The sequence below is a fragment of the Neoarius graeffei genome, chromosome 10, assembly GCF_027579695.1.
Source record: "Neoarius graeffei isolate fNeoGra1 chromosome 10, fNeoGra1.pri, whole genome shotgun sequence".
Lineage (NCBI taxonomy): Eukaryota > Metazoa > Chordata > Actinopteri > Siluriformes > Ariidae > Neoarius > Neoarius graeffei.
In genome coordinates this window covers 88,248,950-88,266,446 of record NC_083578.1, presented here as the reverse complement: position 1 = coordinate 88,266,446, position 17,497 = coordinate 88,248,950, and the positions used below count along the sequence as shown (strand labels likewise).

The following is a 17,497-nucleotide window of genomic DNA, read 5'->3' as shown; positions in this document are numbered from 1 at the left end:
CTCCTGTCAGAACATGTGTTGTGAAACGACATAAGATAAAGGTACGTAGAGCTATAGATTCTACATGATAATCATAAATGTAATCATAAAGTCGGCGTGATATCAGTCATGTATTTGCTTGTGAAAGCTTGCGGCTTTCATGTAACTGCCGCCTAGCAACGAGAGGCAAAGGGTAAAGAGGGTAGGCTAGCATAGATTCTATTCGGAAGAGATCAACACAATTCTAGACTCCCAGAAGAGGAAGAGCTAGCGCTAGAGAGTTCACCGGCGTTTTCATGCGCCATTTCCATTGAGTAGAACCAGAGTAGAACAGCCAGTGAACCGCAGCGTGTTCTTCCGCTGACGTCACAACATGGCCGTGAGCCACGGACCCAGTTTTCTTGCGCTGTGCAATTAAAAGTTGGATATTTGCGTAACAACAGCTTCTTTTCACGTAATTATAACAGAAATCTAACATGTTTGCCATGTTGTATAGTTTATTTAAGAAATTGCATAGAGTCATGTTCGTGTCATCAGCCCTTTAAAATACTGGTTTACCTCTGTCTGTCCGTATCTCCGTCCATCCGAAACACCCTTTTTCTCAGCAACCACAAATCATAACCACTTGGTACCGCGCTTCAGCTTGGGATTCTATACCGTTTTCAGGTCTGTCGAACATCAACTTCCTGTTTACCGACTAAATGTATTTACGAAACGTATGGCGTGGATTTACACATGGTTTGTAACACTTTTCTCAGTAACTACAAATCACAGCTGCTTGATATTTGGAACTGAGCTTCAGCTTGGGGTTCTATACCGTGTATACCATTTTCAGGTCTGTCACACATCGACTTCCTGTTTATCGACTGAATGTCGAAACATATCAGGTGGCTTTTGACGCTATTTCAAAAAGTAAAATGCTATTTCAAAATGACAGTTTACCCGGATGCTATTTGAAACCCTGGGGAGAGACACCGCTCTTTACTTACCACTGATTCTTGGGATTCTGGATAAAACGGGTTTTAATTTTGAAAATAAAAAGTTACTTAAATTACAAAATCTAAAGGTATATCATTACAGGACAAGGCCTTGGCTGTTCAGCAATGTACCGGTACAAGCTCCTCATTTTGTATTTTTTTTCATAAAATAGGCATTTTTTCAGCTATTACTTTGTTTTTGTCAACACCGTTAGACACAATAAAAAAAAGCAAATTATTTTGTATATATTTGGTCTAATATGTATTTAGAGTTTTTAAATAATTCTGGCATTCTTAGCACACACATACACTGTTAAAAGTTGAATATTCACGTTTATTAAATTTTTTATACAGTTTCACGTGGACTCCTTTAAAGATCTAATATTATACAATATTTACTTTCAGCCTCAGGAGACAAAGTAATGTTTTTTTGTTTTTTGTTTTTTTATTTAACAAACTTATTTTTGCATTAAAAGAGACTATTACTTTCATAACACAACAGCACTGAAGAAACGTTAGCATATTCATTTAAAGCAAATAAAACTCCCTGTGACGGTGGTGACTTTAGAACTGACGGTGGTGACAGTGGCCTCATTACAACATATAATTCCAAATTTCAATTCCAGAGTCAATGGCTTTTTGCTTAACTTTATTTAACTATTTGGTCCAAAAAAATAACAATCCTGAGCAATGTAATATTTTTTTAAGGAATATAGGCCTAAGGTACAATTAAGCAATATCATTTTTAAAAGTACTCCATCCCCATATCATCAAATATCAAATCATCATAGTAAGAAATAATGTTATTACCAGTGGGAATAATGTACAATGCATCACTAACATCTTAAACTGTCATCTAGAGCCCCCTACTCATAAAATAATACATTAGATTCTTCTGTAAACTGGACTGTAAACTGTATTGGATGTGAACAGATAACAAAACAAAAACTATATCTGTTATTAACTAAAAACTAAAAAATAACTAAATTGTGAGCAAACATTCAATAAGAAATTCTATGTAAATACCACAAAACACTGGGCTGTCTGGGGGAGTTTCTGGGTGATCTGAGACCTTTCTCTTACTGTACGTTCTCTTGATACTTGGTGCCTACGTTTCCAAGCCTTTCTCTGACTTCTCTTTTCCCTTTCATTCAAGTCATTGATATTTTTAATCTTCCCTTCCTCCACTCTCTTCTTCCATCTTTGCCTTTCCGTACTGAGGTATTCCTTCTTTAGCTCTGCATCACTGTTTATTTTCTCTCTGCGCTTTTTTTGATATTCCCTGTTTCTTCTCCTTCTCTCCTCCACTGATAGCTGCTGCCTAGCCATAACTTCCTAAAATACATAAAGTCAAAGTTGAGTGTGATGACTATGAAATTGAGGGAGATGTTATGAATGTTGGATTTGGTTAAAGGTCATTCCATTTGGCTTTAGTCATTGGAGAAGGGACACTGTATACTATGTGCTATATAGGTAGGTAGTAGGTGCCCTATGTGCATCCCAAAAGACATAAGCCAAATGAACATGGCATAATAGTGAATTGAGAGAGAGAGAGAGAGGAAAGGCACTACATCCCCTAAGGGTTGGACAATAGGGAAAAAAATATAGGAGGAATTATATAAATATAAGAGGTTAATGAAACATCACATGTCATATTGGTATTTATTGTGATCAACAATTATGTTCTAGCCTCTGTTGAGGGCCATTTGGAGGTTTTTGTCACCACCGTCAGGTTTTCTGTCTGACGGTGGTGACAAAAACCTACTCTTTCACATGATATGCAGGAGTCGTTCACATTAGCCATCTTGTTTTCCCTCTGTTGCGAGCTACTTCAGACCTCTTCTTAAAAAGTATACATTTATGTCATAATCTAATCTAATATTTTTTAGACAAAAGCAGGGCTTTGAACCGGTTCAAGGAACGAAAACGAAAACCGGGAACTTTTTCTATTTCACATGGAACAGAAACGAAACCAGAAACTTTATTTTTTATGTTCCGGAACAGAAATGCTTATTAAAAATAATGGTAACCGGTTAATACCGGTTTTTATTTCGTTCCTCAAAATTTCCGTAGCCTACAAATAAAAATAGTCATTCTTCTCCTGCGCAAGTTTCTATGACCCGCTGGGGTTCACTTCCTGTGTGATGTTCGCTGACTGAATGGAGAGAGCGGGAGGGTGGACTACTATCACGTCTCCACGTGATAAGTGAGTAAGTGCATTACTGAGTGTCTGAGCAAAGGAGAGCCTGAACGTTGCAACCTCCCTCTTGGCTGTTTGTAAAAATGTATCAGTTGTTGCCCTTCCCACGGGAATCATCGCGGGCTCGAGAGCCGAGACCTGACGAGTTAGTTCGTTGGTAGCAGAACAAAATGTCTGGACACAAATCGGGTTTTCAGAAAAGGAAAGAAAATAAACGGAGGGTCGAAAATACAAAAAAGGAGGCAGAAAATGCAAAACGAGTTTTAAGGTAGGACAAATGGTTACTTTTTTAAGGCAGCCCGCCGTGGCTGCAGGCTTTCAGTTGTCTCATTGAATGGTTACTTTTCTGAGGCAGCCCGCCGTGGCTGCCTGCAGGCTTATTTATTATAGCCCCTTTAGTTAAAATAGTTGATATAAAATGTTTATAGTTATGTGATGGTTGTCCTGCGATGTTGCACCCGGGTCCAGATTAGGGCAGAACCGGCCCTGGCTACATTTCAGCTGTAGTTTGTTTTATGTATGTATGTACTTGCATAGATGTGTACTTGGTCTTCCAATATGGCGCCTAACAAAATCTCGCGGCGCGGTGACGTCATGCGGTAGCCCTCCATAGGGCCTGACTAGCCTTTGGTAACACACTAAACGAATTATCTTTCATTTTTGACACTTTTTCTGTTTGTGTAGATGGGAAGACATACTGAGAATCCAAATCGCCAACATTTGAAATAATAATTGTTTTGAATTATTTCTTGTCTTATTTAATGAAGGTTGTAATAGAATTAGCCTACATTTGGCTTAAGCTGGATGAGACAGAGACATAATTTTATAGCCATTTGTTAAACAGCTGACAGGGAACGTAATTAACCGGTCCGGGAACGAAATTTTTTTTGTTCTAACCAGTTCGGGAACATCTATTTAATGGTGGAACCCAAAACCGGAAACGTTAAAATTCCGTTTCTGTTCAGAACGAACCAATAGGAAAAAAATTCTGGTTCAAAGCCCTGGACAAAAGTGATGGTTAGTTTTTTTTTTTTTTTTTTTTTTTTTTATCAGACATCTAATTTATTGGGTTTGTTTACCTGACATGTTTCGACGTACAACTTCCGTCTTCCTCAGAGTGTCACCGGATGTTAATTGGTGACGCATCTTTTATCAGCTGCTGTTTCTGAAGGCGTGGCCTTCCTGTCTGGTTTGACAGGTCGGTCACGCCTTCTACTGTCTGTTTGTCCCCTGCAAGATGGCACTCCAGGTGTGGGAGAGCATGTATGCTCCCTCATCCCGGTTGATGGTCCTCGGGCTTCGCTTACGGATCTCCATGGCCTCCCTGATCCAGCGCTGATGTTTGTTATCTTCTGTGCGGATGACTCTGGCATTCCCCCAGTCCATAATGTGATTTTCCCTTTTACAGTGATCTGTTATAGCTGACTTATAATTTTCCTGTTGTGCCTTTTCTTTTATTGTTCGGGTTTGTCTTGTAGCTGTCTCCTTTTCGCACTCTTTCTTATGTTCATGTTTTCTTGTGTTGAAACTCCTTCCTGTCTCCCCAATATAAGTTTTATTGCATAATTTACATGGAATCTCATATATGGTGTTGCATCTGTTGTCCGGATGTATTCTGTCTTTGGGATGCACCAGGATCTGACGGAGTGTTGTGTGTGGTTTGACAGGTGTGTTAACATTGTGTTTCCTCATTACTCTTTGAATGCGTTCAGTTATTCCCCTGATGTATGGTAATGTAACTACTCCCCTGTGTTCTTGTTTGTTAGTTTGTTTTTTCTCTTTCTTTTGTGTTTTGTTGTTTTTAACCTGTTCCGCCCCTTTGGATATTGCCCATTGTGGATATTGACATGCTTTCAGTGCGTGTTGTATATGTTGTTCCTCCTGTTCTTTGTCCTGTGGATCTGTAATTATTGCTGTGCGTTCATGTAATGTTCTAACTACGGATATTTTGTGCATTATGGGGTGTTCGGAAGTCCAGTTTAAATATTGGTCGGTGTGTGTGGGTTTTCTGTGTACTTTTATTTTGATATCCCCATCTTCTGTGTGTTGTATTTTTAAATCCAAAAATGCTATTGACTGCTCCGTTTCTTCTTCATGTGTGAATTTTATATTGCCGGTATTGTCTATGGTGTTAAGATGGTCGGTGAGTTGTTGAGTGTGTCCCCTCTTTACTTTTTCCAATATGTCGTCCACATACCGTTTCCAGAGTGTTGGTCTGTATTCCGCTGGTATTGTGGTGAGTGCTTTTTGCTCCAGATCCTCCATGAAAAAACCGCACATGATGGCTGATAGTGGGTCTCCCATGGCAAAACCTTCCTTCTGTCTGTAGATTGTATTCCTGAACTGAAAGTATGTGGATGTGGCGATGAATTGAAGAAGCTGAGTGATGTCTTGTACGGTGAGGTTTGTACGTTTCTTGAGCGTCCTGTCTGTTTTTAATTTGTCTTGTACTATCTGTATGGTGGCTTCCGTGGGTGTTCTGGTGAAAAGAGATATGACATCATGTGAAATGAAAACTTCATCTTGCTGCATTTTGATGTTTTTTAGTTCTTCTGCCAGATGTTTTGAGTTTTTGCAGTGTTGGTCTGTGAGTCCTAGTAATGGTTTAATTATTTCGGTGAGTGCTTTTGATAAGTTGTATGTGACTAAAAGATGCGTCACCAATTAACATCCGGTGACACTCTGAGGAAGACGGAAGTTGTACGTCGAAACATGTCAGGTAAACAAACCCAATAAATTAGATGTCTGATAAAAAAAAAAAAAAAAAAAACTAACTATATTTAATATAAGACATAATGAACGTAATCGAAAGGAAAAGGAAAAGTGATGGTGTTGACATGCTATGGTTGTGACTGTAGCAGTGTCCAAAAATATGAACAAGTTTAAGAGAAAATACCAAACTTACAGGAGCTTGAGTAATCTGGAAGCATGCAGTACAGCTGAAGGTTTGAAAAGAGGGTCCTCAGGAATATAGTTGACCTTGTAGTTGCCTGATTTTATTGCTTTTTGTAAATATCTGACGGTGACGACGAATATGTGGGACACATTTTGAGCAACCACAAAATAATAGTAAGCATCGTTCAAAACTCACTGTTTGCAATTTTAAATACATATAACAATGTATTCTTTCATGTAGTAAAGGTATTATTCAATTAAATTATTACTTTGTTTTTTTAATCAAGTTGAAATGATTGGCTCCTATCCGAGGACAACTGATTTTGTAGGCAGTGACCAGCATATAATCATTAAATTAATAAAAAATAAACACAATCCTATAAAAGAACTGTACATGTGTGCAAAGGACCCCCTGATTATAACTTGAATTTTTTTATTTATTTATGAAAATGTTATTAATTTCCAACAGACTTGGCACTTTTCTTAGTGGGACATGTTTTTGCCAGAGTTTCAAGAATCAGTGTTACTTGTTTCAGGGTTCATTATTTGTTGAAGTCAAGATTCATAATAAGTGTCCTATTCCTTCGATTGCTTGCGTTCTGATATAAGCGAGAGCGGGGGGGCGATACGTAAGTGAGCAGTAGCTCATAGTTGATTTTATTTTTTTATAAACCTTGACTTGTTCATTAGGGATCTAAATCGCCGTCAGTTTTTCTGCTTTGCTTTAGGTGTAGAATCAGTAAATCTATAACTCCAGTCCTGTGTTGTATGATGATGAAGCTGATTCAGTTTTATGAGTTTTATTGTAATGCGTTTGTGGTTTGTTTTTTCCCCTCACAGGCTTTGGGAGGTCTGGTCATAGCAGCTGTTATTAAATATGCAGATAATATCCTGAAAGGTTTCGCCACATCCCTGTCCATCATCCTGTCCACACTCATTTCCTACTTCTGGCTGCAGGACTTTGAGCCGACGAGGTACAGATTTGTGTCCAGCTGTAATTGAACGTCCTGTTAAACAAGGACCAAACTCTGAGTCAGGAAACCTGTGGCTTAACAATATACAAAAAGAGAGACTTGACATGACTGGTGGATGGAAGCGACGCACTGTAGTTCTTTGCAGTTTGTTTTTGAGTGTGTTGATACATTAGATGTGCAGCGCCCCCTAGTGAACAGTGCATGTTAATAGGAAAGATGCAGCTCCTCAATCAGAGGTCTGGCCAAAAAAAAAAAATAATAAGCATGTAGATGCATGTACAAGTACAAAATAATTATGAGAATAAAAAAATTAGATTTAACATCCTGAGAAATTCAGCATCAAGATTTATACCTCGAAAATCTAGATTTAATGATCTTAAAATTTACCACCAAATTCTATATTTAACTATGAACTATTTTTATATTTTAAAATCTAGTCAGTGATTATATTAAAACGTATAGAGAAAAAAAAATCAAAATTTAACTGCAGTATTAATTTATTTGAACGAAAATCTAAATTTAATATCATTTAAAGTTTTATAAAACAAATCATGACCAGGTGTGGTGTTTAATAAATCTCTCGAGCGTTTTAAAATTTATTTAATTTTATTTATTTATTTTTGCCGTGGTGGTGTTTTTAAGTTCAGATGACACTTAAGCTGTCAACTAGAAACAGGGTTTAGAAAGGTCGGGTTTTAAACACAAACATCACAGTGACGTGCGTTTACATAAATTTTAGCTAAAGGCAGGTCATCAGATCGGAGACTAGCGACAGGATTAGAGCAAGTGCCTTAGAAAGGGGAGTTTTCAGATTTTATTTTGCGTCTCGGTTGTATCTCATCTGTTCAGAGTTCATGACTGGTTGAAAGTGGTAAAGTGAAGCAGCACTGAAACAAAACGTAGCCACTTTTTTTTTTAAAAAGACAAATTGTCTTGTATGGACTCGTGCGTGTGTGCTTTTAATAAAACCACTGGGAAAAGTCACGTGACTGGGCACATACGGATTTTTGGATCCGATCCGGAAAAAGCCATACGCGTCCCCGGACCCGTTTCCGTCCCTCGCTTCCTTCCTTTCCACTGTTTTCATTTTGCTCTGAATTGTTACTTTGAAAAATGAGCGACACAGCTGAGCACGGTGAAAGTGAATTTCATTATCCAGATTTATCAGCCACAGAGCTCATTGAACAAGCTGAAATTGAAATTTTCTCCAAGAAACTGGAGAAAAAGGGACTTGAGTGAAGAAATTGACCTTTTTATACAAGGAGAAACAACAAGAAAACACCGTTTAAAAACAACCAAAAAAAAAACCCTGAGGAGACTACGACATGAACGCTTTCACAAGATTTCTCACTGAAGTTAAGGAGGAAGGAGATGCAAGCCGTCCCCTCTTAGGAGCTCGACAGCTTATGTAGTTTCTATATACAAGTGGAAATTTAGACTACGAATCTGAAACTGTCTTCCTTTTCGCGAAGTATTCACTGCTACCTTGATGACAACGGTTGTCATAAACATCCTGAAAAACGAAGACTTTAAAAGTCCAGGGAAGTCCTGAAGTCCAAGCGCAGAGTTCGTTTTTTGCATGCCGTTGTTCATTGGTTTCCACTGTGTAGGTTAGTTAAAAAAGGTCATGTGATAAAATGCTTATTGACAGTTAGGTCGGGCCGGACGAGAAAATATTTGGCTCTTGGCCATCCGTATGGGCCGAGCGCCACATGAGCACAAACCAAATATCTTCCCGTCCGGCCCTCTGACTCAGTCCATAAATACAGGTCTGTATGGTGAAATACCGTGACCGAGGTCTTGAAAGTACTGAGCGAGGCCCTCTAGGCCGAGGTCAGTATTCAAGGCCGAGGTCACGGTATTTCACCATACGGACCAACCTTAAGCTGGTAAATAATAGATTTTTTTCTTTACCAAATTCTAACAGAAAACGAGAGCGCCCGAAAGGGAAAACCGAGCCGAGCCGCCATTTTGAATCCTCATTCGCGGCTGTAATGCAAATGGCTTCCTCCTCGGTATACAAGTGCACTTCCATGGCAGGAAAAAACTACATTTTGCCGCCTATGTAGTCCCCTATTTATACACATAGGAGTCATTCAGGATTCAGCCATGTTTTTGCTCGGCGTTAGCAACAGTTAGAGGGTTTTATCTTTCTCCTGAAATGTTTTATTTTATTTCTTCTTCCTCAGGATAGTAAAACTCGCTTTTGCTGTGAACACTGTCGTTATCGCTATCCATGCTGTAAAATTAATGCTGTTCTCCTGAGAAATGCTGGCAAAAATTTATAAGATTTTTGATAATCTTATAAATAAATCTCATAAAAAAAAGATAAATGTTGACAAAAAAATGCTACCATGTTTGTTGTTGTGAATGAGCGAGTCGCCAGAGGTCCGTAACTGGGGTCCATATCGTAGGATTAGACGATCTGTCTAATCATAGGATATGGACCTGCTCGCCGGCCAATCAGAGCACAGGATTTGATGGAAACCGGACTGTGAAAAAAATAAATCTTTATTCGCCTGTGATCTTTTTTTTGTAGGCAACAAATTTTAAATAACTTAACCTTACGCATCTGGTAGTGCGTGTTTATTTGGAGTGTAATGATTTGGCCGGTTTAGATCGACACACAAGGCAACATTTGAAATTTAATCAATTCAAGTCATAAATTTGTAATTATTGATTATAACGGATTATGAATGGTGTGATATTGGAAAAGGAGAAACAAAATTAGTATTGTTCGACTAAACAACAGGGTATTGAGGTGATCGGTCATTGTTGTGACTTTACAGTAGGCCTTCACAGATTCTGAAAAACGTTTGTGACATAATCGTATCACGTCTCGTAAGAATCAGGATTGTGTCGTCTCCTGGACGAAGCCTGAGGTCTAACTGTGAACTGGTGTGTGTCTGTGTTTATTGTTCCACTGTGTAGCATCTTCTTCCTGGGAGCCGTGTTGGTCACTGTTGCGACGTTTTTGTACAGCTACGAAGGCAAACCTGCGTCCAACCCGAGCCGAGCATGACGGGAGGCCAAGGACTCCAGAGAGCTGATGGAGGTCCAGGATCAAGCTGTGGAGGAGGAAGTTTGATGATGTCCGTTATTCTCAAGTGACTCATGAAGTTGATTAATTGAGCGAGTGTGTGCACTCGTGTGAGAGATCAGAGACGCAGAGCCGTGGTGAGCTAAACGAGCCTGGACCATCAGTATACGCAAAGAGGAAACGACGGAAAATAATAAAACTGTCCTTATATACAGCAGAACTCGAGCACTTGGGCGGGGAAAGCACTGGAGTGCCGTTTAGTGTGTGTGTGTGTGTGTGTGAGTGAGAGAGAGAGAGAGAGAGATATGATCCAAACAATCTGTCATGGGATGATAATTTAAGATTGGTTTTTTTTTTTTTTTTTTTTTTTTTTAAAGCCATGTCATGCATCAAAATTCAGGCATTCGTTCCTGATTACAGCTGAGTGGACGGACACTTCAGCCACGAACAAACTCCAGACACTGAAAATGCAATGAACATAAAAATTTGTTCAAACTTGAATAAGAGAAATTTAATATTAAATAATTTTAGTAAGTATGGACTGTATCTGTGTGGTTTTTTTTTTTTTTTTTTAAATGGGATCAAAAAATATTTCACTTTCGTTTCTACTTGTGTGAAAGTCCAAGGCAGAAAAATCCACTAATGATTTAAAGCTGTACTGCCTTTCAGATTTTTCAAGTTTAGATCATAAAAAGAATTTTCCCCGACACCCAATTATTTTTAGTGGACGAAAGCTACTGAATTCGAATCACAGACTTCCTACTTTTTATTTTATTTTTTAAAAAATAGAACAATGAATGAATTTATCTCCTCGTGGCCCTAAATTCTCGGCTATTTTTTCCTGCTTCACCATGACCCAATACAAGATACTATGTCATGCATCACGTGGTGGGCTTTCCCCGTTCACGCAAGGCATTGTGGGATACAAATTTGAAACAGGAGAGAAAAATGGAGGACGTGAGTGTGCGAATGAAACGTGAAAGAGCGACTACAGTAACGGAAAGAAAGCGAGAAGAAAAGACGTTATGTTATATATGAAGGAAAGGAAACGCAGGACCAAACTAATAAATATCGGCGCTCAGCGAGCACCTCGGTGTGATCAGCTGTTCGTTTAGCGACAGAATGATGGAACTGTCAGTGCACGCTCAAAGGGAAACCTGCGCATGCGCACACACACACGGACTTCCTCTGTCTGCTTGACTGCGCGAAGCGAGCGATTTCATGTGCATTATTTGCTTTAATCCCCTCAAATTAAATAACTTCCCAGCCACAGAACGGCCTGATATTTTGTGAGATATTACAGAAATAAACATACATCACAATGACCACGTTTCAGACGGAACTAAATTTCACCGATTTTATGAAATCGAAAGGCCGTTTAGCTTTAACACAAAGAATTCAGAAAGGAATCAAGTTAAAGTGAAACCCCACATCAAATTTTTCCACGTGGATCAACCGAGACAGAATCTGAAGTTTGCTGACCCTTAAACATCTAAATCATCCCACAGTGTCGTCTCCTAAGGTTTTAAAGTTGATGCATTTCATACTGAGGCTTTCAGTGGCTGGTTTTGATAAACGCTGCTCCTTGTAGATGATCATTTTAAACCCCACTCAGGTGCCCAGAAGGTCCTGATTAATCATCTGTAACAGCCTGGATGCGTATCATGGACACGCTGCATAATCTGTAAGTATAATAATAGACAGATTTAAATAAAAGTGTGCTGAGGAAGTTTTCTGTAAACAGATTGTGGAACGAGTCTCCAGTGTCCGAGGTAAAGGTGTAAGGTGATGGTTTCTGACGTCTCCAGGAGAAAGGAGTTTACATTTTTTTTTTTTTTTGGTTTTGTTTTTTTAGGTAACTTGCAAGCTACTCTTGGGTCTTTTTTTTTTTTTTTTTTTTTTTTTTTAAGGCTCAGCTGTGATAAATGTAAATGAGAACCGGAACTAACTTGGACCTCATGGACTTTCCCCAATGATGTATAAAATAATAAAATACAAAAAAAAAATTCAATTGTTGCCAAAACACTTCATCAGTACATGATTCCTTATGTATTTAAAGCTGCTGACTGCAAAGTCATCTGAAATTTTCTAATTTTTTTTTTGTACGTCATTTTCCTCTGTCCTGCAAGAACAATATCATGCGGATGAATGAGAGGTGATTATTTTGATGATCATTCTGAGGGTCGCTTTTCTCAGTTTTGGGACCCTCTTGAGGTAAACAGTACGGCCCTACGGAAGCAGGAAACAGCTGAACGCGAGGGAGGAGCTTTAACTCATTGGCATAACTATGGAACTGCGTCACACCAAGATGGTGATGCCTTCAAGAAAACATCGTGACTCGGCGTCGACCCTCGGAGAGTTTTGAGTCGCAGGGATTTGTGCAATTTGTGGTTGACGTTTGCGAATAGATTCATGAAACAAAAGACAAATGTTTATATCTTTTCTCTGTTCCTGCTTTTGTGTTCTTGTTGCTTTCTCTGTAAGATCAAAACATTAGGTGTAGAACTCCATCATCGACTTGTTACTGTGAACTCGAGCTCATGCGCTGTAAGGCTAAGATAGCTAAGCGCTAGCTAGAATGATTTAGTTATCTGTCCAGAAAAATGACACGTCATCTCTCTAACCTCGATCCAGGGGTGAAAGTAAGCCGGTCCTGGCCGGTCCGGCGTACCACTAAAAGATTTGGCCGTACCGGAAAGAAAAATATACTGTCTCTGGAAAAAAAAAATGCACTTTCAGCATAACACACCTCATTCATCTCATTATCTGTAGCTGCTTTATCCTTCTACAGGGTTGCAGGCAAGCTGGAGCCTATCCCAGCTGACTACGGGTGAAAGGCGGGGTACACCCTAGACAAGTCACCAGGTCATCACAGGGCTGACACATAGACACAGACAACCATTCACATTCACACCCACGGTCAATTTAGAGTCACCAGTTAACCTAACCTGCATGTCTTTGGACTGTGGGGGAAACCGGAGCACCCGGAGGAAACCCACGGGGAGAACATGCAAACTCCGCACAGAAAGGCCCTCGCCGGCCACGGGGCTCGAACCCGGACCTTCTTGCTGTGAGGCGACAGCGCTAACCACTACACCACCGTGCCGCCGCCTAACACACCTGCTAACGTCAATTTACCAAAAGCAACACGTTTTCCTCAATATACATTGCATATAACTCGTTCTGACCTGTCTCTGAATTATGTCTGAAGTGAATTCCTTCCGTGTTTCACTCAACAATGTGCAAGATAGTGCACGGAGCCCACTGCTTAACCATCTTGCGCCAACGTGCGCAGCTGGTATCCAAAGTGTTTTAGTAGACAGAAGTTCGTTGCAAAGTCTCCCAAATAAAAACAACACATACAGAAACATCTGTTGATGTTTCAATATTCTATTATGTGTGCAGTGTTTCGCTGGACAAACAACGAGCGAGCTACAGCGCGCGTACGGCTTAACCAGATCTTGCGCTATAACGTGAGCAGCTGGTACTCAAAGTGTTTCAGCAGACAGACGTTAGTTGCAAAGTCTCCCAAATAAAAAGGCGTATAAAGAAACATGTTAATGTTTCATGATAGGCTATTTAAAAAATTACTTTGATCAGAATTCGTAAATCGAGTGGAAGTTGGGGCAAAGATTCTAGATTACTGTCTGGTTGGAGCGAGCAGAGTAACTAGGCTACCAATGCATGGCGCGCGCACTGAGAACACATGCACTTTCTCAAGCGTTCCAACACACACGTGCGAAAATACAAAGCAGACATCCCAAGTCTCCCGGAAGTTCTGGGAGTCTCTCACATATTGATCGTGGCTCCCTGATGCCTGCAAATTGGAGAATATCTCCCGGAATCTAGAGCAAGCGAGCAAGAGCGTGCACACGAAACATTAATGTCTGCATCGCGTATATGACGGAGTGCGTGAGGGAGAGCGAGAGAGAGACTGCGTGTGTGTCTGTTAGACAATAATAAATAATTAGGTGTATTTTTCGGCGCGTGCGCACTATGACTCAAAATAATAGTACCGGCAAGAAATAAAAGTTACTTTCACCCCTGCCTCGATCTATCTTGCAGTTGCACTCACTAGGCAGGTTTTCTTTTCCGCTGGAGGGAGAGCCGAGTCCGCCATGTTCACCCACACTGGCTCGTTTTGGTTAAAAGTAGTTTGGTTCAAACATGCCCCCTGGTGGTCACATGATGTTGCTCGCTTGCTTCGGCGATCTCCGGAATCGTAAAATGCGGGAAGCTTTTTATCTCGGCAAAACATTTACACGCAGGATACACACACACTAGCGTGTGTGTGGCAGCAGAGAAAATTCTTGAGACGCCAACAGCAACAGTAATGGAACATTTTACCCAGAATTCAACTCTGCAGTCAGAACCTTTAATTTGATCCTTGCTTAAAAAAAAAAAAAAATCAGATTTCATTTCCTGCTCTTCAATCATGAAGGAAAACATCAACCCAAACCTGCTTTCTGTAACAAGACCACCACAGTAGCCGAGGTTTTTTATTAGGCTCATTTTTTATTTCATATAAACACTTGACTCCTGAAGATGTTCACCTCAAAGTGCTTCAAGAGTGCAGAGGAAATGAGAACACTGTTTACGGTGACACTGTAAACAGTCAATACAAAAAACAAACAAACCAACAACAAATGAGCAAGGCTCACAGATTTCAGCCCTGTAATGGGTTTTCCTGGTGTGGGTGTGTGGGGTGGGGTGTGGGGTGGGGTGGTGTGGGGTGGGGTGGTGTGTGGGGGGCACGAGTGAGTTTTCTTTCTTCTGCACCACAACCCCAACATTCTTGTTTGTTCGATGTGGATTAGGTCATGTTTCTCCAATGCTAACTCTTCTTTCATATTCTTTTCACTTTTTGTTCATTTACAGCTAATTTTTAAAAAAATTCTTTTGACCTCATTTGCTGTTCCTGTGTTCACACTCCAGTGAAGCATCATGTACTGTCTTTTACATATTTTTTAACCATTAAAAAAAAAAACAGTATGTGCGTGCGTGCAAAGTTGCTTGTAAGTTTGAATAAACCAGCTGTACGTTGTCGTACCTCAGCCACGTCTCGGCTCAGGAGCTTCGTGCTCAAATCCCTGCCTGATCTTCAGGACTGCCATCTGCTGGGTTGTTTTTGTTTTTGTAAGTTGATAAGGATTTGAGATTGGATTAGAGCCACTTAAAGCTTTACATCATCGCCAGATTAGTTTTATGCTCGGTGTGTTTAGGGTGGGGTCGAGACGAGGAGCTGCACATTTGTTGATTCTTTTTATTTCAACTTTGATGGGGAAAATCTCCAGTAAAAATAAAACTTGGTCTAAAATTAAATCAAATCCCATAGTGCATTGGGTTTTTATTTCGTTCACTGATGGTCTAACTGACTAAAATGAAAATTTTCCTGATGGGGTCGAACACAGCAACACTCGATCTCCATCTGTCTGTTTACTGCTTCATATTTTTCATGTGTTCAGATTTAAATCGGTTTTCCATGACCTAAAGTTTATCTTTTTAACACCACTATGCCTCTTAAAAATCTGGAAAACATTCAAGAATCGACACGTAACAATTCTCCCGATTCATGATTCAATTCGACTCGTGATATTTGATTCACGATTCAATTTTTCCCCCACAATATTTTCAAAACAAAATTAAATAAATTTTATTCACGAAAAAGGCATGATTTTATTTTCCTCTTCTTTATCAAATTAAATATTTCATTTTATATTAAAAAAAAACAAAAGAAGGGGTTTCATTTTTTTTTCATACCCAACAATTATTTACAAACCTCAGCGCTCGCTATTCCAAAGTGTCACTTCCAGGGCGGGTCGCATTCAGTTGGATTAGTTGCATTCGTATCAGAGTTATTGCGCCTTCTGCTTTCTCAACAACGCAGTTAATGTGAGAAAAAAACAGATTACACAGCCTGATACAGTAATAATTTTTGCTATTTCGCAGTTCCTTTATTTCCACAAATCGTCATAAATTTGTACCGCAATTTATCGTTGCATGACTATTTTATCATTCCACACCTACTAGAGAATAAAAACCCCTTGATGGAGAAATGTGAGCAGGATTAGCATGGCAGCTCGGACAATTCCTCAACCTCAGCTACATCACTCGAGTCTCGACATCACTAGAGATGTGCACGGGAATGTTTAGGTTCTTTTTCCCCAATAACACGGTTATGATAGCGGAGTGGAGCCCCATAGGCATAGTGTGGGGATACATAAAGAAACCCATCAAATTGTTTTCGGATGGTTTCGGTCCTGTGCGTGTCTCCACCATACCAGTGTTGGTAATTACCAGTCACACACACGCCGCCTAGTGGCCAGTGTTAGTAATTACCAATCCCACACGCCGCCTAGTGGCCAGCATTAGTAATTCCCACACGCCGCCTAGTGGCCAGTGTTAGTAATTACCAGTCCCACAAGCCGCCTAGTGGCCAGTGTTAGTAATTACAGTCCTAAACGCCGCCTAGTGGCCAGTGTTAGTAATTACAGTCCTAAACGCCGCCTAGTGGCCAGTGTTAGTAATTACCAGTCCCACAAGCCGCCTAGTGGCCAGTGTTAGTAATTACAGTCCTAAACGCCGCCTAGTGGCCAGCGTTAGTAATTAGTCCTAAACGCCGCCTAGTGGACAGCGTTAGTAATTACTGGTCCTAAACGCCGCCTAGTGGCCAGCGTTAGTAATTACCGGTCCTAAACGCCGCCTAGTGGCCAGTGTTAGTAATTACCGGTCCTAAACGCCGCCTAGTGGACGGCGTTAGTACTTACCGGTCCTAAACGCCGCCTAGTGGACGGCGTTAGTAATTACCGGTCCTAAACGCTGCCTAGTGGCCAGCGTTAGTAATTACCGGTCCTAAACGCCGCCTAGTGGCCAGCGTTAGTAATTACCGGTCCTAAACGCCGCCTAGTGGCCAGCGTTATAGCCGGTAAAGAAATAAAACAAAAGAGGCTGCTATAAGAAAATTCTACAACCCAGAAACAGATGGGAGCTCTGAGCAGGAAGTTTGTGTCTCTTGGTGACCAATGGTTTGTGGTGTTTGTTTGTTCGAGCTTCGGATCTGACGCTCACTCACTCACTCACTCACTCACTCACTCACTCACTCTCTTACACCTGTATAAAAGTAAAAACTCTTATGCAGTCGACTGCTCGACTTTTCTGTTGCATCCCTCAGGCTCATGTTCCTGATGCACAGCTTTAATTTCAACACGTGGCCTGTGAACCAATCAGGCAAACTTTCTGCTAAAAAACAACGGTATTTGTGTCTGATATATTTTCATTTGGAGTAATGTATTCATATTTGGTTACATAAAGGATTTTATTTTATAATGCTCTTTTTTATGTCTTTGCCACTGGATGGTTGAGGTGTGATTGTTTTCTAATATTCTCATTTGTGTGGTATCTCGAGAACAAGGGGTTGAATGTTTGTAGGGTT

General features: G+C 40.2%; 1 protein-coding gene across 5 annotated transcripts in view; it reads left to right on the top strand.

Moving 5' to 3' along the window:
- slc35a3a (solute carrier family 35 member A3a) overlaps nt 1-10,602 on the top strand; it is a 31,726-nt gene extending 21,124 nt beyond the window's left edge. For all 5 annotated transcript variants that reach the window (XM_060932546.1, XM_060932548.1, XM_060932544.1 and 2 more), the window contains 2 exons: nt 6,892-7,025; nt 9,957-10,602. In XM_060932546.1, coding sequence (XP_060788529.1) covers nt 6,892-7,025; nt 9,957-10,047 — 225 coding nt within the window. In that variant the 3' untranslated portion in view covers nt 10,048-10,602. The remainder of the gene's footprint in view (nt 1-6,891; nt 7,026-9,956) is intronic.
- Nucleotides 10,603-17,497: the final 6,895 nt, after the last annotated feature.